General features: G+C 40.9%; 1 protein-coding gene across 1 annotated transcript in view; it reads right to left on the bottom strand.

Annotated features, from left to right (window-relative positions):
• Window positions 1-3,471: 3,471 nt before the first annotated feature.
• npffr1l2 (neuropeptide FF receptor 1 like 2) overlaps window positions 3,472-23,345 on the bottom strand; it is a 40,412-nt gene continuing 20,538 nt past the window's right edge. The window contains exons 2-4 of the mRNA XM_038702447.1: window positions 19,062-19,419; window positions 9,231-9,330; window positions 3,472-6,314 (exon numbers count right to left, since the gene is read on the bottom strand). Coding sequence (XP_038558375.1) covers window positions 5,306-6,314; window positions 9,231-9,330; window positions 19,062-19,404 — 1,452 coding nt within the window. The 5' untranslated portion in view covers window positions 19,405-19,419 and the 3' untranslated portion in view covers window positions 3,472-5,305. The remainder of the gene's footprint in view (window positions 6,315-9,230; window positions 9,331-19,061; window positions 19,420-23,345) is intronic.

The following is a 23,345-nucleotide window of genomic DNA, read 5'->3' as shown; positions in this document are numbered from 1 at the left end:
ACAGCAAACATCTTTTGTCCATGACGCCTGAGCTGGCATCTTCAAATTTCCAAAGCAAATTGGAATTCTTGGAAAGAGCACATCCCTAATCTCAAATGAAAGACATTTGTATGGTTGTATATGTAAACAACACACTTACCTACTAACAATAAATATAAAGTAGTGAGTGTAAACGGCCTCCTTAAGGCTCTGTTAATATACAGTAACAATGCTGCACACGTTGACAAGGCCACAAGCCGGGAACACATCCAAGTTACACCACACCAGTGACTGCTTAGCAATAAAGACACAAGGATCCCAACTTTAACATATGTGCAAGGATATGCCCTACTTCTATTATCTTATTCTTTTATTTATTTATTTATTTTTGGTAATGGCTCTTAGTAGTAGATACATCTGCACTTAATTACATTCTCATTAGCAGTGGTGAAGGATCTAACATTTGATGTGTTTTGTATATCACAGTCATAAACAAAACACCTCAAATCACCTCTAATCTATAAGCAACACAATAACAAAAATGATGTCACAAAAGATTTAGAGCGTAAAGGTATTACAGGTCATTTACTTTGAGATAACAGCATATCTTCTGAGTTTTGAACATCGGTTGGTATAGAAAGCAACAGTCAGAATGTTTTATTTTGTTAATGAAACTTAATGTTTTGTCTTGGTACTTTTAGTGAGAAATGGCTTTAGAACATTTTATGTCTGCTGTGTGAACAACAGCTACCTGTATTGAAGTATCTACAGAGATATCACTGACAAATGTCAAGCTTACCACCTGTTAGCAGCACTGTGCAGTCATGCGATTGTATGATATTTCCAAAATATAATAAATAAGTAAATATAATGTACAACTCACAATTTTTTTTTTTTTTTAAAGAGATCAAAAATCAAAGCAGCAGAGGATGAGATAGCCTGACTTTCAGTCCCTAGTATGTGTCAAGCTCCAAAAACACTGGATCCTACTCTTCCCATTGTGCAACTGGAAGGTGTCATTCATTAGACCTCCCCTTTCTCTTAAATGCCCACTTCTGTCAATCCTCACACCTTGAATTTGTAACGCAGGCTTTCTCTTAAAAGTTAAGTGTTAAGTCTAAAGCCCAAGCATGACATCTTTTTTTTTTTATTATGTAAAGCTCCTCGCAAAGCTACAGAAAACATTTTTCACAAGTTGAGAAGAACTCCTCCCAACGAGTAATCTTAACTAATAATAAAATGTAAATGTAAAATAGATTGATTGCCCCTTTAAAACGAAATTTCCTTAATGGCCAAATACCCTTGGTTTTCCCGGGAAAAGAGTGATATTCTCTCCAGAAAGTAATAATTTCAGTCAAGCTAGCAGTAAAAACTGTGGCGAGCTGAAGTTTGTGATGCGGCAGCAACAATGATGGCTGAGCCGATATTCAGTTGGGTCTTGGGGAAACAAACAAAACCAAGTGCGTAGAGCTTAGTGGGTAATTTACGGGGAATGGGAGATTACACAGCCAGACTCTGTGCCTGTATCAGAAAGTGAGATTAGAGTGGGAGGCACGTATCTCTGGCTAAAGTCAGTCTGTCCATCAACATGTTTTCAACCACTGTGGGTTTAAAGCAAGTTTTCAAACCATATTTATGAATAATTTACATTAGCACAGTAATTGTGCCGACATTCTGATACTGATTGGTTCAACAATTTGTGTAATTTTCTAAAACTGACAATCTGACATTCCACTTCACGCTCTGATTGGCCAGCTGTGCACAGCACGTTTTGAACTTCTCTCTCAAGATCTCTTTTTTTTATGATTTATACTCATCACGCCTTCAAGTGTGGACATTACTGCCGTTGGTCAGCAACACTTCATATAAAAACAATGTTGCAATTAGAAATACATTCCTGTGAAGTGAAAGCATTGTAGCACTTAAATTTGGGATTGTTAAAATAATAATTAGCTTTTTACTTATGTATTTGTACCACTTGAAGGTTTTAAAATGTGTCATGGTAGTATATTATTTTGATAAGCTAAACACTTCAGGTGGTGTTATTTTATGTGTACACTGATGAAGTTGAGGTAGCTGACCAATATTGTATAAATTATTTTATGTGGAGGTAGATTTTAATTATTGTTTGAAGGCACAGCTTTTAGTGACTGTTGGATGTCTTAAGTTACGATATCCATCATATGACTTTGCTATAGACACAAACTAGTAGAACTGTTGTGCTTTACAGTTACATTGAAGTTACCAACCTACCTGTGTAAGAATAATCTACAGCACATAGTTGTGAGAGTGGGAAAGGAGGCATGGCAGTTGAAATTAGATGTCCCAAATGTCGTATTATTTTGAGTTGTATTTCCTGTTTACACAGGTCAGTTGGGGCCAATCCTGGATGTATAACAATAGCCTTTTAGCATTTTTTGCGGTTTTTAAAATTGTATTCTATTGGCAGTGAGCATTCTGCGCGCCCTGTGCTCCTCGCGTTTTGGGCGCCTGCTGCACCTTGCATTCTCAAAGGAGCACTCTGAGTGCACAGAGTTGAAAAAATTCAACTCTGGGCAGAAAACGCCCAACGTCATTCACGTTTTTTCCATTGTCCAATTGAATGAATGGACAGACAGGCCCTCAGTTGTGGTGACGGAAGTTTACAGTTGCTTGGATTGTCCGGAGACTGCAACAAACTGTCCCCGAGTCATCCTAAAATAAGCCTTGAACCAACCATCATTAAGGCGCAGCTACTGGACCAACTGGTGGTACTACCAGCATTGTCTCCTCTTTCTGAGGCTCTCATGTACCCACACGGGTCTCTGTTTCCCTGTCTCCTGCGTGTTTGTACACCTCTCACCCTCAAACAATCCCAGAGCAGGCACCCTCCGTTTGTCTATTTTGTTTGTCTGTTTTTAGCAACAAAAGACACAGACCTGTGATCTGTGATCAAATTTCTGCTAATATGACATTACTTAGTTATTACTTAGAGGCAAACCAAAGATTACAGATCGCTGGCATTATAATCTTTGATTAGACTGACAGGACAGCTGATTTGGTGGTTGCCTAGCAACATGAAAAAAAATGCAGCGCACTGCTCTTTTCCAAATTCAACCAAAAAAGGCTTTTCTGTGCGACGGGCATTTTCGAACCTGCAAAGCGCTTTCTGTCTGATCAGGATCTAACATGCTGAGAAAACTGTTTAGAAATGAAGGCCTTCCAGAGTCCATTCAAAAAGAGTATGTGAGTGCTGTGGTGGAGACTCCTACAGCTCAAAGCACATGTCAGTGGCCTTTAAATAGACCACCATGATTGAAGTGCAGTGAAATGTGATGGGTGATGCAAGGATTTGTCAAGTGACAAAATGCGACCTAAGTCTGGACACTCAGATCAGAATTGATGCGACGTTGACGTCACTCTAGAGCAGATGTTGTCACAGTTCTGCTGTAGACAGAGCCGCAGTGAACGAAAAGCACCACATAAAGCCATCAGTAAACATGCGGCTCTCTACCTTGCTCACAAATTCCCTTCCTTACACCTAAAATCCACCGGGCCGCGAGCTTTCTTCTGAGTTATGTGCATGCTACTTGTCCGTGCGGACACAGTGGAGAGAGAGACAGAGAGAGGGATGGAGTTGTGGGGCAGTTGCGTTACAGCGCCAGAAACTGTAATGAAAAGAACAGAAAGTTGTGAGCACTTGTTATAATTCGGGAGAAATGTGACCTGTGAGAGGACAATGAAAAATGGGAGTCTCCCATGAAAATTGGGAGGGTTAGCAAGCAGGCACTAACCTGGGCTAACCGGAGCTAAACTCTGTGGCTCCTTGTTTACTTCTGTACAACAGCATGCTGCTGCGTGTGACGTCGTGTTGTTCTTCTTTGCATGCGCGTCACTTTCAGGCTGTGGACAGTTCACACTGGAGTCTGATGTGAGCCACATTTAAGCAATAATGTGAGCTGTCAAACAAAAAAACTGGATCTGGAAAACAAATTAAGCACGTAGCCTGTCTGAACTGCATCACTTCTGGATTCACATGCTCAGCCAACCGATTTCCTGACATGGAGAGGAGAGCAGTAACCACAGGCTTTGCTTACCTTGGTCATGTACTGTATGTTGGAGTTTGCACTTTGCCCAACATGAAATTGGCACGAGAAGTTCTTAGCCTACCAGTACACATTTGTGAAAGTCATCTGTTGATTGTTGAATGAATGCTAAATTAAGATGATGAATGGTAAACATGTCTGTATTAAAAGAGCCGGATTCTTTGCCTCCTCTCAGCCTTGCTGCATTTTTTAGACAAGAGAGTTGGGCGATAGATAAGTCCTGTTTTGGGTGCTTGTAATAAATCCATGGGTAAACATACCAGCTAAACATCAGTATGTTAAACATGTTGGCATGCTAACAGTACACATGTGTGTAGCTCATCTGTTGATTAAACTAGAGTGGCAAAAAAAAAATTATTAAAAAAAATACTAACGTGTATCTAGACCAACTTCTATCAATGGTTAAAAACCAGCTACTGGAATCTAATGTAAAGCCTAATGGATCGCTCATGTCTGCTGTCTGTACAGTTGTAGGGGTGCGTACGTGTTAAGCTGATCTACAGTAAGGGAATATTGTCCAAAAATACAATAACGCCAAGGTCCATGCTGCCACTTCCAGTGTCTACCATTTGATAGTCTATTACCTATTCGACCATTATACCAAGATCGCACAGACACACACACTGAAAGAGAGAGGCAGGGGCAGTGAGTGCGTCGCTCTCAAATGACTGTGAATAGTAAGTAAATGTAGGTAAGTACGTAGCTGGGGGTCGAGACCGCTCTGCTGATGGAGGATCGTAGTGAGATGATGTGGTGGCATTCATACCGTAAATTAGAACATTTTCTAATTTCCTCTGCAGCAGTGAAACACCACACACTACCCTAACACTGTTAGGCAGCAACCTGAGCATCCAGCCCATATCACAGCGATGTAGCCGAACTGAACGTGCCACACACACGTTTTTCCGACGCCTGGTGGCGATGTGCAGGTAAAAACAAAAGGAAAATGTATTATTTAAGACAAGACGATAGTCACATGAACTATTCACTTCCTTATAATTCAATGACCAATTGAAAACTATGACCCATCTCCGGCGGTGTCATCTTTTCTGTCCTTGGTTGGCTGAGCATGAGTAATGTAAATATTTATGTTTTAGATGAGGCACTGCCTAGATCTAAGGTCGCAATGTGTAACCACCATTCCAAATAGTAACCACAGCGCACTTGCAGCATTAGATAATTGATAACTGTCTCTTCCGTGGGACTTTGTCTGGTTCATTTCTGAGTAGCATTGTGAATGCTCAGTTATCCCACGCCTGATATACTGATGCTGCCAGTGAACTAACCCTCTCTGATACCTCACCATTACTGCCTTTCTTCTTTACAGCTCTCATTTCTATCCCTCGATCTGAAAGACTTCTCTCTGAGTGAACCGTCTCACACGCCACCCTCGCACTCCTATTCACCTCTGCTGTGACAGTCAACTTGTTGTCGTTATGGACTCGATTTCTCAGCCCCAAGAGAAGGTGGTTGTGATTTCCAGTGGCATCTCTGAACTCAGTACCTCCACAAGGTGCTGCCATAGACCTTTCCTTCCTGCCCAACCTGGCTAACCTCCTCCACAGCTGGCACTGCCTGAGGCAGCAGAAGGGCCTAGACTTGCACACCGCCTGGAAGCCCCTCTTAAAATTCTCATTGTAGTAGCCGTAGATGATGGGGTTGATGCTGGAGTTCGAGAAAGCCAGCCAGTGGGCAAAGGGGAAGATGTAGCTAGTCAGAAGGTCCAGCTGGTCCCTGTCCAAGCCTGCATAGTCTGTCATCATCATGAGGGTCCAGAGTGGCAACCAGGACAGCATGAAAAGCAAAGCCACCAAGATGAGCATCTTAATCACCTTGATCTTTTTCTGGGATATCATTGGCTGACCAGCCCTTCTACCTCCAACCTGGACTGTTGCGTTGGCCAGCTGTGGCTCTCTGTTTCTAACCACAGAGGAACACAGTTTGACCCCGATGCTTCCATACATCAGTGTGATGACGGTCAGGGGCACCAGGTAGATGTGAGCAAACAGAACCGCAGTGTAGACCTTTCTCATCTGAGGGTTGGCAAAGTTTTCGTAGCAGGTGTACAGGGGGAATGTGTGGTTAAAGTCATCGTCGCACACCATGTAGTGGAAAGGTACTTTCTCCACAGTCAGTGCCATAGCAGCAGGACACATAATCACCACCGCTAGCACCCAGATTAACAGGATGGCTGCCTTGGCAACAAGCACAGTCGGCTTGGGTTGTAGAGGGTACACTATGCAGCGAAACCTGTAGTAGATAAGTAAGGAAGAGCATTGCCACTAATTACCTATACGAGTAGACATAAACACCAACCATGAGCAAAAGAATTTAGATTATAACTAGAGCCTTAACTAAGGATAATCAATACACATTACTAATTAATCTTCCACTTATTTTTTTACCTTAATTCGGTCTTTAAATCATGATGAATTCCCATCTCAAATTAACATACTCATAACATATTAACATAATTTTCAATTTTCTTTGGCCAGTAATCAAAAGGGTTCAAAGTAAAGGAACCAAATACTTTATATGTAACAAGCTATAAACCCCAAATGTTTGGTTTGAGTCATGTTAGCTGTGTGGCAATGTTGGCCTGAAATCTCTCAGCAACCATCTGATGCATTGACATGACATTTTGTACTGACATTCATGGTCCCCAGAGGATGAATTCTACTGACTTTGGTGATCTCTTGACTTTTCTATAGGGTGACCATGTTTGATGGATGGCCATTTGGTACAGATCCATGGTCCCATGGAGAAACACTAATGTGCATGTTGTAGTGAAAAACGGTGTGGATTTGTGCATTTTATATTGAATAAATTTGGAGCTACTCTAAATTCCTTTCTCCTCCCCAGAGAAGAAGGGGAGGGGTCAAAGTTGCTTTCTCTAAGTGCTATCCCGACCATAAAACTGGCACCTTTTTGATTCCGAAGCTGATAACGCGGGGCCTGACTGTTAAACTGACAAAGAGACACGCACCAGCCATTGGCATCTCCCTGAACAGCCTATCAAAACTGGCCCCCCCCACACACGTTTCCGTGGCAATTGACCTTATTCTTTGTTTTATTACCACATCAAAAAGGGATACTCCTCGTCTCACCCAAGTGTGACATAGTCCTGCTGAACTTTCAATGTAAAAGGACTGCAGTCTCCAAAGACTCAAAGCATTTAATTGAGTTAATTAAATGTTTAGTTACTTGATTACGTTTGCCTCTATTTGAGTAGTTATGTTAACTGTTGTTGATATTAGTGCTGAAAAGAAAGTTACTTGTGCAGAGTTTTTATTTTCAGCAAGACACTCCTTCATCTAATGTAATCAATGCTTGTTCATAATACTTTCTTACAAAATTCCTTTAGAAATGATGACAAAGAAATGTTTTACTATACTCTTAATCGCCAGCTTGAATTTAAGGATGAATCAACAAATTCCCAGTTCCTAAGGAGAGACGATCTTTGATTTAATCCAAGCTTTCCTCATGTAACCTGAGCTCCCCCAAGTGGACGAAATAAGTATTACATGCCCTCATCGGAAATGCCGTTAAATGTATAAATATCCTGACCAATAATGTGACAATTGTTTCCTGTTACCCAATGCCTACAACAGTACAACCGTTCGACCATTGAGGTTCGATTGTGGAAAATATTTGATTATAATACGTGCAAATAGATTTCTTTTAGACATTAAGTTTAGAAAGGCAGTCCCATGGGAAACCTGAGACGCCCCCTGGGGAACCACGCCCCAGACAACAAAAGAGCGACACGCGACCTCGCTGCTCTCTTCTCTTCGCTGTTGGCTCTTCCACCCTGCTTGGCCCTCTGGATGCTTCGGCACGCGCAGCGTGCCTCGCCAGGCAACGCCCAGACTCGGCCAGCGAAACAAACAGGCCCTTTTGTTCGCCTGAAGCTACACACCTGAAGTGCCGCGACATCGATCTGCCTTCAGTTTGTTTTAATTTCTTAATTTCTTTTGTTTGTTAAAGTTATCAGTCCGTTAAGTTACACTGGACTAATTCAGGAACGTTCCATTTTAAGCCTTTTTCGTCGAGCCAACTTCACCGAGGTCAGACCAAGCCACGTGGTCTCGCCAGCTACAACGAAGGAAACCTGAAAACAGCCGACTTGCCAAACGGAGGAGGCGTTTCAATCAGACACGGAGAACCCTGGAGAATCCCTAGCAAAAAGCCAGGATCGGGAAGCTAGCGTGGGACCCGTGCAACAGGCCAAAAGCAGGCTGTCGACAAGCAGTAAGACTTAACACACGTTCTGTGATCAGATGCCCATTTTAACTCCTAAATTATAGCATTAGTTTACTTTCATTAGCTCTTCTATGCCGTATGAGTCAAATGCTTCCCACAATCGAACCTCCAGGCTCATTGTTCAGCAAATGTTTATGTTCCCTGTATCCAACCATCTTTTTATCACCTTAGTTAGAGAATAAATTCACTGTAATATAATCAAGAGCTGTGTGTGTTGCCTATTTCTAGTTCCTGCCAAGAGAACTGACCCTTTAGATATGAGACTGACTGACTGATTTAAGATAATTGAGCGATTATTAACTAACTGATCACTAGTAATAATTGTATAATCATTCAAACTACCTAGAGGTCCGGAGACTCTAGGATTATAACAACTCCGGTGGTGCCCTTAACGAGGAAATTTAGATTTTATGAATTTTAATTCATAATTGGGTATCAATTCTCATAAATTTATTAAAATGCATAACTAATAAATTTAGGTCTGCTACAATGTGCAGTGAGCCTCAAAATTAAGAAGCCAGCCTAGAAGCTGGAAAGCATTTTTGTCTTATGTGCTTAGTGCATTTTTTAGTCAAGAGAGTTGGGTGCCAGATAAGTCTGGTATCCAGTGCTTGTAATACATCCAAAGGTAAACATACCAGCTAATCATCAGTATGTTAATAATTTTGCCATGCTGATGTTAGCATTAAGCTCAGAGCACCACTGTGCCTAAATATAGCTTCACAGAGCTGCTAGCATGGCTTTTATTGGCTGACTCTTATTCTTGCTACTTTATGAATGACTCCAATGAGCAATCAAACTAGTCATCCATTACTTTTTTGTCAGTTGAATAATTTATTTATTGTGTCATAGTTTTTGCACTAATTTTAACTGATTAGGTATCACACCTCAGGATATACTAACCTTTCAACAGCAATGGCCACCAGGGTAAAGACTGAAGCGGAAACAGACACCCCCTGCACAAATCCGCTCATCTTGCACACGGTGTTGGAAAAGGGCCAACCTGTTGAAAAAATTACACGCTCATTAGCGTAGTGTAGCTGGTGCTTGGAACTCAGTGAAAACAGTGACATAATTGTCACTGAGGATTTTTAGAAATCCTTAACAGTAGTTTATAATTAAGGCAGTTCAAGATATTGTTAAACCTATGTTTTAAATGGATAAAGTCAGGGTTAGACTTAAAAATGGGTGAAATTCAGATTACATTAGGGTTTAGAATTAGATTGTGAAGTTGCACTTTACACCTTGCTTCCTTTTCCCCACATGTTCATTGTTGTATCATTCCTGCCACAGCTGAAATTGATGCTTCATGGAGATGGAACACCCCTGACACAATGAGTATATCTAATTCATTTTCAGGTAAATTGCTTGAATAACACATTATGGGACAGTAGCAGAGGAGCAGCACAGAGAGAAACACTGACAGCAGTAAACATTGACCTCAAGGTGGTGGTTGCAGTGCAACAAGCAAACATCTTTTTATCAAAAAATACAGTCCCTTCTTAGTTCCACCATACGTTATTATCCAGATAAAGCCTGATGTATTGACTATCTCAAGATCATTACTGATTGCAACAGCAATCTAAAGACTGTTTAAAAGTTAAAGTTAAAAACAAGTCCACAAGAAACTGGACAGATGAATAAAACACTGTCCAGTAAAAAAAGTAAACAAAAAACCAATGTGTACACATTTGTCAAAAGTCAGAACACATGATGGCACTTTATCTCAAGAAGAACAAAGTAGAAGTAAAGTAATGCTGACAAAGCCAAAAAACATAGGAAATATTGCCATTTAACACACTTTTCTTTAAATCCTGCAGTTAACTACTGAAATTGTAGATTTATATATATATAAAAATTGTCTTCTGTCAAACAAACAGTTATGTTAGATACTAGGTTCATATTGCTCTTTACTGCTCCAATAAATACCAAGCCAACATTTTATAGAAACAGTCTGAGTCCTTGCAGGAGAGAAGGCTGGATTTCGAAAGACTTGTTCCAGATGAGACCTCGTTGTTTTTAGCAATTCATTGAAGGAAAAAATAAATATGGCTTTTGTTAATTATCCTGTAAACCAGGCTTCTGACCAGAACTTCCCTGCTTTGTTGCAGTGTGTACCTCAGTGGTCTGGGAGGTTGCTAAGGTCTTCTCACTTCTCAGGACCCGCTAATTAGGGGTCCAAGCCCGAGTGGGCTGGGAACCCGCGAATGCAAGGCATTGCGGTTCCCAGTACCAGCGGAGCTGGGAACCCTATTGTTTTTGTTCTCTTTTTTTTTATTATTCTTCCGTGCATAAAACTCATACTGCGGCCTAGACGGTAACTGCTAGGGACGCAAAACTCCTAGGGTAGGTCCAGTTCACTGCACATAACTCAGGCGCAAAAATCCACACACTTCTACCTCGGGGGGCGTTCGGGGGATCGAGCTGAATCTCGTGGTATAGGCCCCGCCCATTTCCGCATTGACTTTTTTTTCCCGCTACATCACAAAAACTGAAAAACCTATTTTAATTAACTCCTCCGAAGACGCAAGTCCGATCGACACCAAACTTGGCACGGATAATCTCTGGAACAAGCTGATGAAAGTTTGTAGAGGAAATTTTGATCCAACAAAAAATGTCGCAATTATGTGCTAGCAAATATTTGCGAGAAACGCTACTAACAGGACATGAAACTACATGCCCATACATCGCATGTTCATAAACCTTATGTCTACGTGTTTCGGGGATGCTGCCGATGGTATAGGACACGCCTCTGTGCGATGACTTTTTCGTTTTGCTAAATCACAAAAACTGTAAAACCTATTTTAATTAACTCCTCCGAAGCTGCAAGTCCGATTGACACGAAACTTGGCACGGACCATCTCTGGACCATGCCAATTACAAGCTAACAAATATTTGCAAAAATGCTAAAAACAGGAACTATAACATCTCTCTGGTTTGGAAAGGCCGATCAACACAAAACTTGATGACCTTATGTGACATTCCCCCCTGAGGGGCTGTGCAAAATTTAGTACAGTTAGCCCCTAGCTGGCACTATTGAAAAAAAATCCCATCGACTTACATGTATTTTATATCTCCACAACCACAACTCCGATTAATACCAAATTTGGGTCAACGGTTCCATGGGGCCCTGATCACACCTGAAAATGTTGGTGCAATTTGGCCAAAAGGTGGTGCTATAATCGAAGCTCAAATACAGTCAGACAATCCCATTCATTTCAATGGGATTTTCAACCAAAGGACATTTTGCCTTATAACTACGCGCCACTACATGGCACATTCATAAACCTTATGTTTACGTGTTTGGGGGAATGCTGCCGATTCCTATGATATAGCACACGCCTCTGTGCGATGACGTTTTCATTTTGCTAAATCGCGAAAAATGGAAAACCTATAATTAATTAATAATTAATTAACTCCTCCATAGACAAATCTGATCGGCACAAAATTTGGCACGGACCATCTCCGGACCAAGCCGATAAGTTTGTAGAGGGAATTTTGATCCACCAAAAAACAGCCGAATTATATGCTAATACATTTTTGCGCAAACGCTAAAAACAGGGTGTCATGTCAGATCTTACCTTTTCAATGGCCAATCTACACCAAACTCGGGGAACTTATCTGGCACGCCCTCCCGAGGGGCTGTGTCAAATGTGGAGTCAATCGGCCTCTAGGTGGTGCTATTAATTGCAAATCAAATAACACTCCCATAGATATACATTTTATATCTCCATAACGGCAAGCCCCTTTCATTTATAACTCTGGTCGTTTATTCTCCACGGGCCTCCCGAGCCCAGTGGGGCGCCTGGGCCGACTCGCGGGGCGCGATGGGGCCGGGGGGGGGGGGGGGGGGGGAGGGGGGGGGAGGGGGGGGTCTAGCAGGAAAGCCCTATTTTTGTTCTCATTAGTCTTTCTTTCTTGCTGCAAAACTGTTCAGTAAGAACTTCCGGATTAAAACTCACCAAAATTGGCAGGTGGGTTGTAAATTCCACCCAAATACCTCGTAATTAAATTCACTGCATGGATTCATACAAAATTTGGTTTGTACGATTTAAGGTCGCTACTCAGTTGATCCATAACATTCGGTAATGATTGCTCAACGTGGCCGTGGCTTATTATGACAAATGTAAACTGCTAGACATTTCTCATTCCAAACGTCTGTGAAAATCACCCGGTCATCCTAGAGAGATGAATTTTTTTTTTGCACATCCACTCATATGTGACAAACTTTTGCCTCACTTCAAACTATGGTCAACTCAGAAGTCAGTCATTCTATATTTTTCAAAATATGCTAAATCAATCTCCACCAAAATCGACACAGCAGATGTCAAGTGTTTCAAATGGTTTTCAGATTGGTCAAGAGACATTAACAAAACACCCAAAACCAGCAGAATTACGTGTGACAACAATTTACTGCTGCAGACTGTTGGTGATCAATCCCTCTGGCTGGATGAAGTCGGATGCTCCTGATTTTACGCATGGATCCATGATGATGGCGAAATATAGAAATTAATGGCAATAAAGCATGCTGTCAGTATTTTAGAGACCCCCCAAAATATCTCAAATCATGCTTTTAGGGGATCTGATGTCTTATTTAGTGGAGCTAAGCTCCCCCTGGCTCCTCCGTAGTTGGCACCCTGAGAGATCATACCATCAAATTAAAAGCAGACCGGGGGGGCTTATGGTCTACAGGTCTAAAGGACTGTGGCTGGCCTGTGACGGATTTACCTTTTGTATTCTCGGTTGACAAAAGTCTGGATGTCATTATTTCGCGTGTGCACCCTGGCGCGGCGGCATTGCAGGAGAGAGTGAGACGCGACAGTTGTGTGGATTCGCCTGCTATTAAAAAAGCTTGCTTTGTCATCACTGCAGCTGGACAAATTGATAATTAACTAAAAAGCCGTCTGGCCACAGGGAAAATCTGCCGGTGTGCCAGTCCGCTAGTTTAATCTCCACAATGTCTTCTTGTTTACAGTGTTGTTGGTAAGGAGAATAGGCTTCACGACTGGACCAGTGAGCAAACACTATGCACAGTTAATACTCATGGGAGTTGTAGTGTCGTAGTGTCACATGGCAATTTGTTTGTTATTTCAGATGCTTGTTAGCAAGACTACAATTTTTCAACAAAGCCAAAGTGGCTAGTGGGAGTGACAGCGTTACCCGCCACAGCTGAAATCCACCCACATTTGGCGGGTTGGCGGGTGTTAATGTCAAGCTTTGCTCATAAATAAGGTGAACAGGAGGATGACTTGCTTTTAAACTGATGTTTCGATGCCTCAGTCGAGCAAATACAAGTGCACAGTTTCATTTATTGTTATCACATGCCATGCGCCAGCGTGTGGATGTGATGCAGTGACCTGATCTCCTTGGCAACCTCGTTAATTGAGTTGATGGAATCTCTGTGTTTGTAGGACTGCATCACGGCCACTTGAGGGTTGAGAGGCACGAGGTACAGCGGAGACGGCAGGGCTGTGCGCAGTCAGCTTCTGCTCAGCTGCAGCACCACCGACCCAGCTGGAACAAGCAGTCACTAAAAAGAGTTTCTATTTGTTTGTGTAAATAAATATTTAAACACAACTTAAATTATTTAGTTTACGCTCTTTTCAAACAAGGGAATACAAATTATGTACCTGGTTCATCCAGTGCGTCTTGCATATCTGTGTGAAATTGGAATGTCTTTCGCCCTTGCCTGTATCCTTTCTCATTTCAAATGACAACAACTTGCCATCTTGTGACAGGAGTCTGAATTCATTGTGGCGTTCACACTATGTGACTGATCGGTGACAGGGGGTCACACACTACACGAGCTGACAGCGGCTCTGTCACCCGACGCTGGCCTTCAAACCACATGTTAAGAAAACACGTGAAATGTGGCGAACCTACACACGAAACAGCTGTTTGTTATTATAAAGATAGCAATTATAAAGACAAAGAATATGGGTGAAAGAATGGATTAGCACATGCAGGTAGCAGGGATTGTCTGAGCTACAGAGGAAAAAAATAATAATACATACGAGTAAAAACTGTTTTGCAGTGAAAAGTAGCTGCCTGCTCTGCCAGCTGCCTGCTCTCATTGGCTGGATGTGGATGTCAAGTCGGCTGATTCTTCCTGATATTTGGCATGCTAGATATCTGGCAGACATGGGCAATGTGTCAGAAATGTTTCGGGGAGTCGTTTAGTTATTTAAAACGATCAAATGCGCAATCAAACTCTCTGCCCTTCACGGTTATAAAGCGCTTTTCTAACCACATTCCTTAATGACATTTCACTTTGATGTCACTGATGTTGTTATTGCATGTGATGTGTGGATGGGCAGTCAGGATCGTAAAAATGAACACTGAATAGCACTGGGTGAATTAGCGTTTCCCCATTAGGAGAGATTACGTGTTTGGGTTGTGAAAATCATTTGTTAGGAGTGTGGTTTTGTGTTCATGTCTTTCCTGTTTTAGTCTGTTTTTGGTATGTTTCTGTGTAGCCTTGTTTATTATTTTATTCATTCACATGTTCTAGTTTACTTAGTATCTGGTCTCATGGGTTTGGTTTGGGGTTCTGTGTTTCTATAAGCTATATTCATGTTTTGGGTTCATTCGCATGTTTAAGTTTTCTTAGTATCTGTCTTGTCTCTTATCGCTTAGGTGTACGTCTGTGTTTTATTGTTTTAGTCCTTAGTCTTGTGTCTCCAAGTAGTCCTGTCTCCTGTTTGGTCCTGTCCCTGCTCTGATTTTGCAGTCTCTCCATGTTTGTTTCCTCTTATTTTGTAATCTTCTCTGCCTGGTGTTCTTGTCTAGCTTTGCTCCCGTTGTTAGCTTAGTGTATTTCTGTTTGTTGTATTATTAGTTTGTTACCACTGCCTTTGTTTATGTACTTTTGTTTATGGATCTGTGTCTGCTTGTGTTTGTAGTCATTTGGTTTATTCTTTATTCTGTCCTGTATTAGTTTCCTGCTTGGTTACCTTGCGGTTTCACTCTGTCTCGTTTCACTGTGTGTCTGCTGTGCCTAATTAGCTGCTCATGTCATTCACTCACTTAGCTGCTCATTCATTCAGTATTTCAATGCCTGTGTTCTGGTCAGTCTTTGTTGGTTCATTGTTGCATGTATCCTGTGTTGCTCTGTTACTTGAGTTTGTTCCTGACTCTTGTTCCCGCAGAACCTCGCCTTTGTTTTTTGGACCTCTGGCCATAACTTTTTTGTTTGTTTATACTCTTTAGACCTTTGGCTGTTTGTTGGCCACCTTCTTTCTTCAGTGCCTGGAGTCCAGCAAGTTAAAATGTTGCGGTGTATAGAACTCTCTCTCTCTCCCACTGCTTCCCTCCCCCATCACTACTGTGCTCGTGGACCAATGCCACCTGTTGGTGAATGGCCGGAACAATGTTGTGTGGCAAGATCCACATCATTTTTTGTTTTCCTTTTACAGGCTATATAGGAGTGCACACACACAACATGAGGCTATATTCACTAAATAGATCAAAAACTGTATTTGATTACAATCACTTACTATCCCTTTAATGGAGCAGTGGCTGAAAAGACACAAATGGTTTCAGAGCTATAACACCCTACCACAGGTGTAAGCAATCATCCAGTGCAATCAATCTGAACCACAGGAAGCCTGACATAGCAGGAACACAGCGCTGCGCTTCATTAGTCAGCACTGTCGCCCACAGTTCAGCTGAACCGATGGGAGTCACACTAAAAAATAAACACATTGCAGCAAGGCAATGAACAGTGTTGGGTAACTTAAATTTGGAAATAACATCTTTACTTATTACTCATTTAAAAAGTACATTACTAATTAACAATAGAACATATTTCTGTAACTCATTAAAGATACCTTCCTTTAACTTCAATGCTGCCACACCAACAATCACATATTCTGATTTCAATGCATTTGTTATTTCTGGTAGCTGTAGAATGTAAATATGGCAACTTTATGCTTCATACTGCTTTGAGGATATTTACACATCCGTAATACCAGACTATAGTAATAGAATCTCATTAAATCAATCCGCTTATGAAACGGTAAAAGGTAGACTATTCTCTAACAGTTGTATGGCCAGGTCCAGGTGTGGTAGATTAAAATTGTCTGATTACTGCACAATATCATTTCCAATGTACTTACATACCCATACATTCACTCAACTTTTAATTAATTTCTGGATAACATGGTTTGGACAGCACAGTGAGTACAGATTTCACCCAAGATTCTTCTGCTCACAATATTCTCCATTTTGTCCCTAAGACAGATAATAGTTTCTTGCAGAGGTAGACTACAGAACTCCAGAGCTTCTACTGTATGCCCATCCAGGAATATCAATGTTCTCTCGTCCTTAATGTCTTTGACACATTTTCCAGCATTGCAATGGAAAGTATCCAGGCCATACTTACTGAGGTGGACTGATCTTCCGCTACTTTATGAACCATCTATACCTCTCAGGTCGTCTGGGACAGGTCTGCTTTCTGTCCCCAGGTTAAAGACTAAACATGGAGAAGCAGCATCTGGAACAAACTCCCAGGTGTGTTGAAACTGTCTTCTTTTAAATCAAGTGTAAAAACTTTTTTTACCACTGCCTTTTAATAAATCAAATTTTATTAAAATCAGATATTCCTTGCTTTTGAAACTCAGTTGGTTTCTCTCATAAGTAGTCAGACCAACTCTTACTTAACATGGCCAAAAAGACACTCTCAGTATAGTTCCCGGCTCTCTGGGTCATGGTGTGTCCGGGCAGAGTACAGCTGAACGTTTTTCTCTGCTGTTTTGACTGTTTACCAAGATTGTAGAGCAAACAATCTGATTCATGGTGACGGGAAATAAAAATTGAACGGGGTTTGAGTGGTGTGAGAGATGGGAAAGCAAATAATGGAGGATGAAAAGCCTGATTATTCATAACCCAGAATTATGGGTGAACATATAGGTTTACTGGGTAAATTAACCAGTTTTATTCCCCCCCCCCATGTTGCCTTTATATTTTGTGGAAAGCACTTTGAATTGCATTGCTGCTAAAATTCTCTCTCTCTCTCTCTCTCTCTCCCTCCCTCTCTCTCCCTTTCTCTCTCCTTGTAAACTGATCAGTGTTGAAAAATAATAATTGCTGCCTGGTGTCAGTAGTTTTGTGCTATCATTTGGAGAGTGAATTTTGTAAACTGGACCACAGTTTTGGTGTTTATGTAAATCGATTCCCATTTGTTCCTCACAATAGAAAACAATGGAGAAAAACTGAAAATAAAAAATACACCTGTTCACTTCTGAAAGATGCGGTAGTCCTGCCAAAATGTTCCTGTCTGATGTAGTTGTAGGTAATACAATATCAATTGGGTGACAACAGGTATAACACAAAGTAACAAATGTATGTTGTTATATGTTGAAACCATGGAATACATTTTTAGTCAGATCCATACATCTGCTATAGCTACACCTTTTATTAGGTATTAAGATGTGTTGTCTGTATCATTTATTTTAATTTTATTTTCTCTGCAGTCTGTTTTAAATTTAGTTCATATCAGTTCAGACGAGCTATGGGAGACAGTGCTTCCTAAGAAACAGCACTTTGTGTCTGATGTGGCCTCCAATGATCTGATCCTCTTTGACGGAGTGGGGGGTTACCAACACCTGTGGTAATGCTGTGAAATCACAAGTGCCGTTCCATACACTGATGACGGACTGATACCGGGATTGTCTGTATGTGTGAGAACCCAGAATAAAAAGCGTAAAGTGCAACAAATTGGTCTGGACTTCAGACAAATTCATTTATTCGTTCAACGAGGCTCAGACGGCAAGATGCGCCCAAGCTATAGTTCTCTGACTAGTGGACAGACGGACAGAGATAGAGTATATTCATATAAATGATATGCCTCAATAAATTGAAAATCACTGTCTTGTTCCGCTCTTCTCACAAAAGCCTGTCTGTTGCTCTCAGCCCCAACACCACTCCTTTCAGCTAAAGATCTTTAAAAATAGGTCACAAATATATGGTTACATTTGTTTTGTTTTTTTAAATCCTGAAACAGCTGGGCGTTGTAGTTTTTAGCATACAATTCTCAAACTGGAGTAGTGCATTTGTTGGGGACTATTTTCAGCACTGGATTTTAATGCAGCGGGACTGTGTATTTTCCATCAACTTAACATAAACCACAGTGCCCATGCTGATTGTAATGAAGAACCCACATTAACTGAATGATAAACAAATGTAATTATAGTCAGATCTCCTAGTGCCGTAATGATGGGGCAGTGATGCTTTCACACAGCATGCAATTTTTCGTCTTCCTTCGTGTGGCAGCTGCATCTGTGTTGCTTTTAGCCTGGATTATCTGTATAACTTCTTTTTATATATTATGGTTTGCTTTACATTTGTAAAAATATGCCACTCTACTACCAGTAGACTTGTCCATTTTTGCGATTGGTCATCTGCTACAAACACTTGCCCTTTTATGGATGCTGATGGCTGGATTTGGAAACCCTGGGTTCACTTACAGTTGATAACCACCATCATGTGACGGCTTACCATTATCGCCATTGTTAAGGTTAGTGAAGCCAGATAAAAATATTTCCTGGGTATGTTGAACCTGCTTTAATCTAGGCCCCAAGACACAAGAGGGGTAAAGAAGGGTTTACCAAAACAAAACAGGAAATCACAACACTCCCTGACAGTTGTGTCTAGGATTACTTAGACCCGACTTTACTGCCACACAATCGTGAGTGTAAATATGGCATAGATGAGGACTTATGACAGGGTATTTACCAGTGATTAGGTTGTCCACCAACGTTGTAGGGATGCAGAAGATGCCCACCAACAGGTCGCTGATTGCCAGGTTGAAGATAAAGAGGTTGGTGACTGTGCGCATGCGACGGTTTTCCAGTACGATCAGACACACCAGGATGTTCCCAATCATGCACAACAGGAAGATGAAGAAGTAGGCCAGGATGTAGCTGGCAGCCACATACAGAGAGTGCTGATAGTAGGGGGAAAAGGTAATGTTGGTGACGTTTACTGCACCATCTAGGCTGGTGTTTATAACGCCTGCTGTGGTGGCTGATCCCTCCAACTCTATCCCTTCCTCGCCCATGTTGTCCAGATTCTCCATCCTTAGGATGGAACACTGCAGAGGAGATCAAATACAGATCATTTAGAATTCTGTTTGGAAAAAATGCTTGACATGAGAAGCAAGTTTCATTCTGAAATTAACACTTGACACAGCAAGCGTGTCTCATTTTGATGATCTGTGTTCTGTCAACTGACCAATCGGTGTCCTGCCTCATGTAACGATTGTCCAATCACAGCAAAGCAACTGTAACAAGCATGGCAGGCCTGTAGGAAGGATTTCTCCACATGCCAAAGATGGTTTGCACAAGGAACTACTAAGAGCAATTTAAAAAAATCTTTTTTAAAACCACAAGCAATGTGAAGTGTAAGGAATTAATGAATATCTGCAGCACGCATTAGCATGCCTAGCAAAATACTATCTACATTAAACATGAAATCTAGAGTTGAGACCAGGAGGAAGAGTTGCAGTCTTACACGCTTCTCTGTGCTTCCACTGGAGCAGTAACCAAAAACCTCAGTGGTCTCTAGAAAAATTAACACCACTGCTGCAATAGTATGAAGAAATAGGAGAATTAAATGTGGATTTTTAAACATTAGATCACTTATCATCAACATCAACTCTGTCAGCAAGTCCAATCGATTTCAGTTGGGCATTTTATAAAAAAATACCTTTTGCCTTTCAGCTGTGGGTTTCATGTGTAGGTGAAGGGAGCAGCATTAATAATAGAAGATTTCCAATCAAAAGTAAGTCAACTTTGCAACTTTACTCGACTCCTACTGTCTTATTGTCTACTGAAGCTCCTGTTGATCAGGTATTTAAGATCTCTTCCTGTTTTAACAACATTAATGTTTTAATCTGAAGAATTTAAAAAAATATTTTTGCTGGAAAACTGGAATGTGCAGTCTATTCTTAGCTAGTAACACCAGCTCACTGACATGGGAGTTACACAACATGTGTGAAGGAAGGCAGCTGTGGTACTTCACAACTTTCATTAGGTCTTTGTATCAGTTATATAATAGTGTGAAAACACCATATTGCAATACAGAATGAACTGCTGCAGTTGAACCTGCAACACTGCCTACATCATAGCATGCAAGCTCACTAGCACAATGACTTATAATTGGAAAGCTGATGCTTTTCTAGAGAGACAGAGAATTTCATTTTTAATAATCAAGATTAAAGACCGGCCTGACTGTGTCATTGGCCAGGTGTCAATGTATGTCATCACTTTTTGAAACCCTGTCAGCCTCAGTATGAAGCCATGAATAGCAAGCTAAGTAACAAATCCGCAAATGAACATTCAGCAGGAGAGAAACTCATTCCGTCATGTTGCAACCCTCTATAAAGGCAAATTTCATTATGATTGAAAAAAAAAATAAAACATTCAATCTTCCACAGAGGAAGTCTGTGAAAAACTTGCTTTTGCAAAGTGTGTGATGTTGTGTGTCAGCCTCATGACATGAGGGGTTTTCATGTTTTGAGCTTTCTTCTGACAGTTATTGACTGTGACAAAGTGGTGGTCACATATTCAAATATTTGGAGAAAGGCAGAGATTAGGACCATGCATGTCTATTTTAATCCAGGGGTAGAATACTAGAAATGGTTTGATGTAGTTGCGAGCAGCACGCTGATGGGCAGTGAAAAGCCGCCATGGTGCAGTGCAAGCCATTGGTAATATTGGGTTTCAGAGTGCAGTTGTACCGTTGTCATGTGGTTTCTGAAAGGGCCTTTAAACAATAAAAGTGTAAAGTAAGGGGCACCAAGGTGGTATAGTGGTTAACTTTACTTACTTAACTAGCTAGGTCTGCATGTCAAACTACTTGATGTGTTGGGACATAAAATTGTTCACCAAAGACTGGCCATGTCTACTACAAATCTAAAGGCGCAGATTTGCGCTATTTTATGGTGTTACACATATCAGCAGTTGGTGGGAGCAAAGAACCATTAAATGGTATGAATTTGACAATATATGAGGGCTGCTGGTTAATGCATGGTTCAGAAAAGTATTGGTCCCAAACATGTGAAGATACAGACTGCAGAAAACTGCTCAATATTCTGATCAATTACAAACATGTTGCTGTGGTGATGATGACGTCTGTGTCTGCAGTTAAACCAGTAGCATTCCTATTTGCACATGAGCAGTGAGCCGAAACGGTGATTTGATTTGCCTGGATTACAGGACTACACTATCAAGAGAATCTGCTAGACTACTGACAAGCCCGATGGTGTTCATGTGCGAACGGTCAGAAAATGCCAACCCATGTGGAGAGCAAAGGCTGCCAAAAAAAACATGTATTTGCACATGGAGCATCAGTTTTTGGGGCCAATTGACTTCACTGAGCAAGACAGCTACTATGCAAATTACTGGCCCAAAGACACTCAAGACTACGGCAATTCAAATATGCAAAGCTGGTAATCTGTCTGTAGGCAATTTGTTGGGTTTTTTTTCTTCAATTTGGAAGGTTTCCTGAGGGCAGGCATTGTTCTAATCTTGTTGCTTTGTTTGGTAGATTTTTGATGGCCATGGCCAGTAAACTGGCTTTATCCCTGATAATCTGTCAACAACTGCTTGATTTCTTTACTCTATGACAAAGACTTCAAGACCTCACATATCCTATGTGAGAAAATCAACCAATGTATAAACACTGTTAGCTCGACTCCACAACCCAGTAACTTTATATAAAAAGGAATTTAGTTTACATCTTAGATTTTGCTGTATTTTGTGATGTTTACCGTTGGCCAAAAAACATCACCCTTAGTACATCTATGATACTGGTCGTCGGATTTGATAAATATTTCCCATATGACAGAGTGATCTACAGTGCCTCATTTTAAAACAACTTTATTTCCATTGGTAACAGCTCATATTGTAAGAAAACTGGTTAAATAGCTCGAGAGACGTTAATAGAGTGCCAGTGTCTTAAATCTTTGTTCTGCCTTATTCTGATATTTGGCACTTGATTCCCGTTTCTGTGAAACAAAGATATTTGGCTTGAGAAAGAGCACTCCTAGCTATTAATGTGCGGATCAATCCTAAAGTATCGATACTTCTGATACCAACGTTTCCTGCTCTAGGATCTATACTCATAAAAGGATCGATATCTAAACTCAGTAATATGGAGTGAGTGTGTGTTTTATCATAAGTATCTTACTGTCACCAGGATGGTCTAACTACTCGGTTGATAGGAACTACTTTTCCTTCCACCTGTCACAGTCATGCTTGCGCTAAGGCTCTGTGACGGAGCTTTTTTGAAGTGAGCCGCTGCAGACCTTTACATTTCCCGCAAATGAATGCTGACGTCTGGCTGTATTTTAGCTGTGAAGGTAATAATGACGCTGTGTGTGATGTGTGTGCAAAGACAGTGAAATACTTTGGCAACACTCCAAACTTCGCTAAACATCTGAGATTAAGTCAAAATAATAAGATGATGTTATGAAGCGGCAGTTCTGAGCAGGATATTTTCATTATAATTAAAGAATATGACAGTAGTTTGATGTCTTGTCATTATGCAGCTATTATTTTGAATGGGTAAGGCTACAGCCTACTCCTTATTTCTCTCAGATACAGAAATGGGAGGAGGGAGGTCACATTAAACTAGAAATAAAATATGTAAAAAGTATTGGTATGGGTATCGCCAATACCAGCCTGGGTATTACTTGGTATTGGATCGGATAGGAATTAAGTGGTATCGCACATCACTACTCTTAGCCATATCAGTGTTTGAAATCTTGTGACTAACTTAATATTGCATTGTCAACAACATTTGCCTAAAGTTATCCAGAGATGGCCAGCTTGTGAAATAATACTAACGCACAGTATGCTGCCCATATGCTGGTGATACTAATCTGATCTGCAGATCATTCAGTTATGTGCATGACTGCTACTAATATGGTTTTCCAGCTCATTTTCTGATACTGTTTTACAGAGTAAATTAAATATAACCCTTCTCCTCCATCCTGTTTTTCTTGTTTGCTACTTA

This window comes from Micropterus salmoides, unplaced genomic scaffold (genome assembly GCF_014851395.1).
Source record: "Micropterus salmoides isolate LMB-PRFRI ecotype aquatic unplaced genomic scaffold, ASM1485139v1 Ms_hic_scaffold_7, whole genome shotgun sequence".
Taxonomy (NCBI): Eukaryota; Metazoa; Chordata; class Actinopteri; order Centrarchiformes; family Centrarchidae; genus Micropterus; species Micropterus salmoides.
This window is presented reverse-complemented; position numbering and strand designations above follow the sequence as displayed.